The sequence below is a fragment of the Gopherus evgoodei genome, chromosome 1 (assembly GCF_007399415.2).
Source record: "Gopherus evgoodei ecotype Sinaloan lineage chromosome 1, rGopEvg1_v1.p, whole genome shotgun sequence".
NCBI lineage: Eukaryota > Metazoa > Chordata > Testudines > Testudinidae > Gopherus > Gopherus evgoodei.
The window spans coordinates 111,689,234-111,698,659 of record NC_044322.1 but is presented as its reverse complement, the minus strand read 5'-3'; the positions used below and the strand labels follow the sequence as shown (position 1 = coordinate 111,698,659).

The following is a 9,426-nucleotide window of genomic DNA, read 5'->3' as shown; positions in this document are numbered from 1 at the left end:
GATTGTATATAGACAAAATATCTTGAAGAAGAATCAGCTGCATTCTGGATCTTGTGGCCCCTCCCACATCCAAGGGGGGGAGGGGGTGGCCTTTATGCTGATGGGCTCCAGTCACCACCACATATAATTCAAAGAGGCTGGAAATATTTGGTCTCATTTGGGCCCTGATCCTACAAAGACTTGTGATTTACCTACAAATAAAGATGCACGTAAATAACTAATTTGGTTTGAACTGACACCTCTCCTTATTTTGGTGTAAATCTGTGGGTGGACAGTTATGACAAGATCACTTTACCTCCCTTGGCTTCCAGGCACCCATTTGCCTCAGTTTCCCTACCCTGGTCAACTCACTGTCTCCTTCATACAGTCCAGCAACCCAGAGCTATTGGGTCACCAAGGTGATAAGCCCTCTGGCTAAGTCATTACAGTTCATCCTTTTCAAAGTTAACAAAGAGTCCAGCAAAACTGTAGAGAACCGCCTAGCATTTTCTGTCACTGATCTGGCTCTACTGTAGCCAGCATTCCTGCTCCCTGCAAGTCTCTCCCTTCATGCTACATAGGCTCCCATAATAGGAAGCTCTGCTCTTGGGATACTGTCACGTGATCATGACCCAAACACCAGTCCAAGCACAGGTGGGATAGAGCTCAACTCAGCCCATCCTGTGATGACAGTCTTATTTAATATTAAGAGTTCTTACTTCAAAGTAGTTTAAGTTGGTAAAAAATGGTTAATCCTCTTGCATATAAAACATTTTATATGTAAAGTTAATATTAAAACTCTTCCATTATATTTTTAATCTGCCTTTTAATACTAGTAAGTGGCATACTATCTTTCTTAACACCTCTGGTGTACTAGGCAAAATAATTGTGCAAGATCATTTCTCAGACCATCGTCAACATGTTTTTACTTTTTATTATATTTAAGTTTAATGTCTGGGAAAATATAATGAATTTTTCTTTTAGTTTAGAACAATCGGATGTTACACTTAAAATGTTCAAAGTAGAATGTCAAAAATAAACAAACATCTCAATATTTAACTTCACTGACAAAGCAGATCTTGGTTTCAGATAACTGAAAAGTGCATCAGTCGTAAAAGACAACTATCAAAGAGCCATATTTTGCCCCTGGATGGACACGTAGCTGTCTCTGAAGACACTGGGAGCCATATGCATGCATCAGAGGGTGGAATTTGGCCTAGGTCTGCAAAATGAAATGCTGGAGCTGCTATGTGTGTGTTTTTTTCAAACAAATTATATTTTATAACATATATATCATACATGTTCCAAATCCTGCAAATGCAACTTCTGTGAAACATTTGACATATAAAAAGTCATCACTGTACAATCACTTTTTAAAAAGTCAATGCCAAAACAAACAAAAAATAAAAATGCAATTTTAGTAAAACTAGAGACAGTATTTAAGTGCTGAGGTTTGCGTTAGCTTTTTCTGTTTTAAACACAGGAATATATTAGAACATAAAAGGCAAAAGTGGTTAAGAAAAAGATCAATTTTATAACAACATATAGTAGCTTTTATTCACACTTACTTGACACTATAGTTAATTGAAAAACAATGTAAACACAATGAGGTACAGATACCAATAAACGTTTGCAAACTATGAGCCTGATCCTGTAAACGCTACTGGCAACAGTGCTTTTGCTGGGTGTAGTCCCTTTGACTTCAACAGTACTACTCTCTGTAGTAAGCATTATGCCTGATGGTGTTTGCAGGATTGGGTCCTATGCAGTTAATGCCATTCACAGAACACATTTAAAGTGCCTCAGATTTCAAACTGATGCAAATATACATTTCTTTCTCTCAATTTAACAGGCTAGACTAAGTGAATACTTTGTGACAAGTTTTATATAAATACTAGTTTAAAACTAATAGAGGTTTTCTAGCTAAAGGTAAATTTACTAAAATACTGAACCACTACTAAACTAGTCAAACAGTGCTTGCTTCTGTTTTTTGTAGAAAAGCAACTGAATTTCTTTTATGTGATATTTTATCTGCCTCCGATCACCATTTTCTTCATTTTAAAGAAAGAAGGAGACAGGTGTATTATAGTTTTGTTGGTCCAATCTATGGAATTCTGAAGTGGCTTGATATATTTTGTGCAGAAATTAAATCTTAAATTCATTTTTTTCACAAGTTTTCTTCCCCAATGTTTATTCTGCCTCTTCACTCTTCTCAGAACCACCTCCAGTTGAATTATCTACCTCATACTTTCTATCGCAGGCATCTTCAGAGGACTTCCCACTGCAGTCATAGATCTTACTTGTAGATCCCGTATGTGTTCGAATGCGAGCTCCTGGCTGGTATAACTGCATGGCTGGACGATCCTAGAAAGAAGTGCATAAGATTAACTTTTGGAGAAAACTATCATTTATTCACATATGTGAGATTTAGGCCTTGTCTATACTACAGAGTTATGTCAACAAAAGGCAGCTTTTGTCGACAAAACAGTGAATGCATACACACTGCAATGCGACTTTTGGGGGCAAAAATGCCGTTTTGATGACAATATAAAACCATCCTGACAAGAGACATAAGTCTTTTTCTGCAAAATTTTTGTCGACAAAGAGACAGTGTAGACAACATGCTTGATTTTATCGCTTTAATTGGCCTCCAGGAGGTATTCCACAACACCCATCCTGATTGCTCTGATCAGCAGTCTGAACTCCACTGTCCTGCAGTCAATAAACAACCATCCTCCCCTCCCCCTTAGATGCCCCAGGAATTTTTGAAATTCCATTTCCTGTTTACTTGGTGTGGAGAGATCTCATTGCATCTTCCCAGGTGACCATGGTGGCTTATCGCAGCAAACGCTCTCCCACTTGGACCACTGCGGAACTGCTGGATCTGCCTAGTATATGGGGAGAGGCAGCTGTGCAGTTCCAGCTGCACTTGAGCCACAGGAATTCTGATACCTACGGGCAGATTTCTCGAGATTTTTTTTCTTGTGTAAAAAGGGACATGCTGTAGTGCAGAGCGAAGATAAAGGAGCTGAGACAGGCATAAGGCAAGGCAGGCAAACTGTCGCTCTGGTGCTGCATCTAAGTCTTGCCAGTTCTTAAGGAGTTGCATGCTATTCTCGCTATCCCACCTCCATCATCAAGAGCCCTGTGGATACTTGGGTGGGCCTGGAGGTGGTGGAAAGAGGATCTAATCCAGACGACGAATTCACTGATGATGAGGTGGAGTCAGATGACAACGTGGAGCTCCCAGCAGGGTCTCCCAGTGGGGCGGGCAGCCAGGAACTGTTCACCACTTCAGAGGTGTCTAGCCAGTTTCAGCAGTTGCTCTCCAGCGAGCAAGAAGCAGGAGAGGAGATGCCTGGTAAGTGGCTGTGGTTTGCGTAATGAAGAGGTGAGTTCAAGGTATAGAAATGTACAAGGCTGGCTGTGTTTCTGTGTACTGGTCACTTCCCTGTGCAACTAATCAGTACGGCAGAATAGGGTGTTGATGTACACTGAGATCTCACAGCAATCCTCCAGAGAGATTTCTAGGAAAGTTTCCTGGAGGTACTTGGCAATCCTCTGCTGAAGGTTCCTTGGCAGAGCTGCTTTGTTCCTTCCCCCACTGTAGGGAACTTTCCTAAGCCATTCAGCAATCACTTGTTCAGCGACCAAAGCGGCAGGCAGGCAAGCAGTATAGGGACCATGGTGGAAGCCACAAGCATGTAGTAGATGTACCCTCACTTCTCTGCTTACCCTCAGCAGTGAGATATCTACCACAATGACCTCGGCCTGTGGGAAAGTATGGGAGAATTTTAGAATTTTTTCCCTAGTTGGCTGCACTGCAATCCTTACAGAGTGTTCTTTTCCCCATGTAGAGCACCCCTCCCCCCAGCCAACACTCACCATGCTTTGAGTGTTCACCGAGCTGTGTGCTTGTCAAGGGTCAGTGAGAAAGTGATTGTTATGCTATCAGAGGTGTATTTTACTGAAATGTTTCAATACTGTGCATGAACTTAACAATCATACTTCTGTGCATTGTTCCTTGTGCTTCGGCAGATGTGGCCTTGAAGAATACCCCACAAACACTGGCCGAGCATCTCGGCCAGATAAGAAAGTGCCCAAGACGGTGCAAAGAAGACATGTTCCAGGAGGTACTACACTTCTCCAATACAGAGAAAAGGGAGTGCAAGGAGTGGAGGGAAGCCAAAAGGAAGGACAGAAAAGAAAATCAGGAGTTTGTTAAGGATTCTACTGAGCGGATGATTAAAGTAATGGATGAGCAAACATAGATGCTGAAGTCCTTAATAATGCTGCAGATTGAGCAGATGAATGTCCACCCTCCCCTGCAGTACATTCAGAACTCTTTTCTGTGCCCCCCGCAACTCCGCCCGCACAGTCCTTTCTGTTTTCTGGGACTTCTCTGTTTCCCCTTCACTCCACCCCCTCGGACAACTTTCAAAATGATAGCTGGACGTACACACAGGTCTGAAAGTCTGCCCTTACCTGGTACCTCCTTTCCCACCAAGTATCTTTGTGTGTGTGTGTGTGTATGTGTGTTTTGTTTCTTGTGTAATAAAAGCAAAGTATTTGAATGGTTGCTCATCTTTAGTCTTTAAGGTGCCACCAGTCTCCTTGTTGTTTTTGTGGATACAGATTAACATGGCTACCCCCTGACACTTGATATCTTTATCTGTTTCCTACAAACTGAAATAGCAGGCTCTACCAATACATACACAGGCAGTTTAATCATTTGCTTACTGCAATGTATGGCCCCAAATTTCACCATTGCTTCCTAGGAAAACTACATATAATGTAACATTGCAGCACCAATCACAGAGATATACATTACTGGTTCTCATTTTCAGAGTTTTGCCTCAAAGCCTCTCTGATTCAAATTGCTCCCCTCCTGGCCTCTCTGATAACCCAGATATCTGGCTGCTCAAAATCAGCAGCCACGCAGTCTGCCTCAATACTCCACCCAACCAAACCTTTCACCCTTACTTTCATAAAGATTAAGCAATGTACAACACGAGGCTATGACTATGGGAATATTATTCTCACTGAGGTCTAACCTGCCACAAAGGCATCGTCAGCATGCCTTTAATCTGCCAAAAGCACATTCCACTGGCATCTACTCAGCCTGTTGCTGAACTGTTCCTTACTGCTGTCTGGGTTTCCCGTTTACGGTTTCATGAGCCATGGCTGTAAGGGGTATGACAGATCTCCCAGGATCACTATGGGCATTTCAACATCCCCCACTATAATCTTCTGGTCTGGAAAGGAAGTCTCCACTTGTAACTTTCTATACAAGCATCATGCACCTTCCTGGGCCATCCCATGTTGATGTCAGTGAAATGCCCATGGTGATCTAGAAGTGCCTGCAACACCATGGAGAAGTACCCCTTCCTATTGATGTACTCCGTCACAAGGTGGTCTGGTGCCAAAATTGAATATGTGTGCAATCTATCACCCCTCCACTGTTAGGGTAACCCATTTCTGCAAAGCTGTCCACTATTTCACACACATTTCCCAGAGTCACGGTCCTTCGTAGCAGGATGTGATTAATTGCCCTGCACACTTGCATTAACACAGCCCCAACAATCGACTTCCTGACTCCAAATTGATTCGTAACCGATCAGTAGCAGTCTGGAGACACCAGCTTCTACAGAGTGATTGCCACGCACTTCTCTACCAATAGGGAAGCTCTCATTCTAGTGTCCTTGTGCCGTAGTGCTGGGCAAGCTCCGCACACAGTTCCAGGAAGGTGGATTTATGCATCCGAAAATTCTGTAGCCACTGCTCATCATTCAGTGCTTGTTTCCCAAGCCCAAAAGCGATGTCCCACCGTCTGCAGCTGTTTTGTGAATGTCAAAAGCAATCTAAAGTTGCTCCTATTCATATCACACAGCACGTCTGGCAACTGGGAGTCTTCTTCAGTTAGGAACTTTGTGATTAACTGCACTACCATCTGCAATGTCTTAATGACAGTTATCAGAGCATAGGAGAACAGTGCGGGATCCATCCCTTCTCACAAAGATGCCGGGGTGCACAGCAAACAAGGGCCACTGAAAAATGCCATGAAAGAAAACCAGAAGCCCATGGAATGCTGGGACAGAAAACAATTCATCATGGGACATTTCGCCCAGTCCCAAAATGTGCAGCGATCTGCTCCACCTTCCCACAAGACCTAGCGTCAGAAGGTGTCAAGCTGGATTGTGGGATAGGTACTCACAATGCATTGCTCACACTATCTATCGATGATAGTGCCCCAACTGTGGACGTGCTCTAATGAGCAAGTGTGAACATGAAATACTGATTTTTATTATAGTGCTTTTTAAGTGTCGACGTGACTTTTGTCGACAAATCTCTGTACTGTAGACAAGGCCTTAAAGTGACTAACCTATTTAATGAGAACTAGGAAAAGGATGGAGTGTAATGAAAACAGATTTTGCATTTATTATCCACATCTTTTATAACACACTTCTTGGGAGCCAAGAATTTGAGTAAAATAAAACAGCTGTAGAATAGGATGATTATATTACATTTAATTTAAATTGTGAGCAAAAATATTATCTAACACAAGTATTGGCAATGTTTGCACATGGTCTGCCAGGGTAAGTCCCCCAGCGGGCCAGGCCACTTTGTTTACCTGCAGCGTCCACAGGTTCAGCCGATCGCAGCTCCCACTGGCCGTGGTTGGCCACTCCAGGCCAATGGGGGCTGCGAGAAGTGGAGTGGGCCAAGAGATGTGCTGACCACTGCTTCCCGCAGCCCACATTGATCTGGAGCGGCGAACCACAGCCAGTGGGAGTCGCCATCGGCCGAACCTGCAGACACGGCAAGTAAACAAACCGGCCCAGCCAGCCAGAGGGCTTACCCTGGCGGGCCATGTGCCAAACGTTGCTGATCCCTGATCTAACAGAATGTTATAACAAAGGCCAAGAGAATTCTGTGGTAAATTTTGATACAATCTATAGTATAAGCTGGGAAGGTCGATAACTGGTGCCACGCACACTTATGGCTCTATACAAGAATGTCAGATAATAAATACAAATATAATAAAATAATACTAACCAGTGGGAAACCAGAACAACCAGAGCTTGAAAAAATTAGAACAGTGAACTGCAAATTAAATTTGGCATTCCATATTCATACAGAAGATATTCACATTCTATACGGGTAGAGTGGATACCACCCAATGTGAATCAGGAAACAAAATGAGTACAAAGGAAGAATGGCTAACTGTATAGGCATAGTGACTGAAATCATCAAAAATGTGCTGATCTGAATATCAAATAGCAGCAAGTTTATAAGAAAAAAAGCACCTCAAACTCCCAAAAAAGAGAATGCTCATAATAATTCGGTAGATAGATAGATAGATAGATAGATAGATAGATAGATAGATAGATAGATAGATGATAGATAGATAGATATGCTAAAGACTTTCTAGGACAATAAAATATTGTGAATGATGACTGTTTAAAAGCCTTTCCCTAATGAGGCTATTTATTTTAACTATCACAAACATTAGACTTTGATGCTATGGAGAGATCATATTTGACACCTGTTTTAAAGTGTAGGGTTTAGTCCAGAAAATGGCATGGAATAGGCCATTTTAAGAAAACTGAAAAGCACTGAATTTTGTTCCATCTCAATCCTTATTTCCTTTCATCTGTCCCTTACAGTTTTCAGTCCCTTTGGTCTTGTTTCTTCCTTCATTATTTTTTCCCCTTCACGGATACAGCCTTCATTATCAGCTCTTCTCTTCCCTCTTCTTTGCTTGAACTTCAGCCTTGTTTACCCCTGCTTTCTCTTTATTTTCCATTTCTTTAGATTAGATACCAGACTTTTTATTTAGGAGGTTTAAGAACAAATTGTTGTAGGAAGTGTTTTGTGATGCTATGAGCAGCCACATCAGCATGCGACTTATCTCTATTCATCACACCCAGCCAATCAACACCAGTCATGCAGTCTTAAACCCCGTGATGAACAATGAACATAGAACCCACCAGAACCATTATAATAAAGGATCAGTCAGCTTTTATATATCACAGACCCTCTTTATCCATCACAGTTTCTATGTTCATCAGACTGAAACTTGGCATAAACAGTGTTAAGATCAACTGGACGTTTAATTTTTTATAAAATGGTTTAAATTTAATATTTTTTAATATTTTTAGACAGAGATTCAGACAGCTGCTAGAAGTGGCAGAGAAAAAAGAGCACGCTACTCCTTGCCTGTCCTATCTCTAGCAAAAGCACAGCTCCCTCAGGGGGCACACTGTCATGGGGACCTTGCCTGTGCCTGGTTTGAAAACTCCCTTCAGAAGAGGTGCACATTACAGAGGGGGATTCCACACAAGACAGTGTCAACCATCTTGAATGAAAAACTTACATGATTAGAATGGGGAGAGGATGAGGCCACCAATAGCAGACATCTCTTGGAAACGCTATGACACGTCTTCCGAAATCACAAAGCCCCAAGCCCACAGAAAGGGGCTCCACAGGTTTCAAGGTGAAGACAGGAAAATCGTTTTCTGCATGTAGTTCCCATTCAAGAAGCTGCCCAATTGTGGCTGGTCTTTGAACAGGTTATTTTCCTGGATTTGGCACTTCTCAATGGGGTGATTTTCCCTCAGCCAGGGAGAACCTTTACCTGAGGGCAGAATGGATGAAGATTCCAAGATCTACCTTCCTATCTTCTGTACTGAATATTTCTAAATATGCTCATTTCTGGATAAATTGTTTATTTATCCACTTTTACTTTAAAAACTGAATAACTATAAACCAGCCAGTAATCTGCCAGACTAGAAAAGATTCTGCTTAGAATAAATTCACTTTTAAGAGGATAATGAGCCAAAGTTTTCAACCTCTATTATTAGGGCTCTATCTAATTCACAGTCCATTTTGGTCAATCTCACGGTCATAGGGATTTAAAAATCGTTAATTTAATGATTTCAGCTATTTAAATCTGAAATTTCAGGTGTAACTATAGGGGTCCTGACCCAAAAAGGAGTTGTGTGGGGGTCACAAGGTTATTGTATGTAGGGGGTGTTGCAATACTGCTATCTTTACTTCTGCGTTGCTGCTGGTGGCAGTGCTGCCTTCAAAGCTCAGCAGCTGGACAGCGGCGGCTGCTGGCCAGAAGCCCACCTCTGAAAGCAGAGCTGCTGCCAGCAGCAGCAGCGCAGAAGGAAGGAAGGCATGGTATGGTACTGCCACCTTTATTTCTGCACTGCTGCCTGCAGCACTGGGCCCTCTGTACGCGCCGCCATTCTCTGGCCACCCACCTCTGAAGGCAGCAGAGCAGGAGTAAGGGTGGCATGGTATAGTATCGCCACTCTTACTTCTGCACTTCTGCTGACAGGGCGCTGCCTTCAGAGCTGGGCACCCAACCAACAGCCACCACTGTCTGGCTGCCCAGCTCTGAAGTCAGCGCAGAAGTATGGGTGGCAATACTGTGAC

The 9,426-nt window shown here is 42.6% G+C and overlaps 1 protein-coding gene across 1 annotated transcript in view; it reads right to left on the bottom strand.

Annotated features, from left to right (window-relative positions):
- Window positions 1-899: 899 nt before the first annotated feature.
- The window catches only part of UPF3A (UPF3A regulator of nonsense mediated mRNA decay), a 54,382-nt gene continuing 45,855 nt past the window's right edge, over window positions 900-9,426 (bottom strand). Inside the window, exon 10 of the mRNA XM_030546090.1 lies at window positions 900-2,343. Within this exon, the coding sequence (XP_030401950.1) occupies window positions 2,170-2,343 (174 nt within the window). The 3' untranslated portion in view covers window positions 900-2,169. The remainder of the gene's footprint in view (window positions 2,344-9,426) is intronic.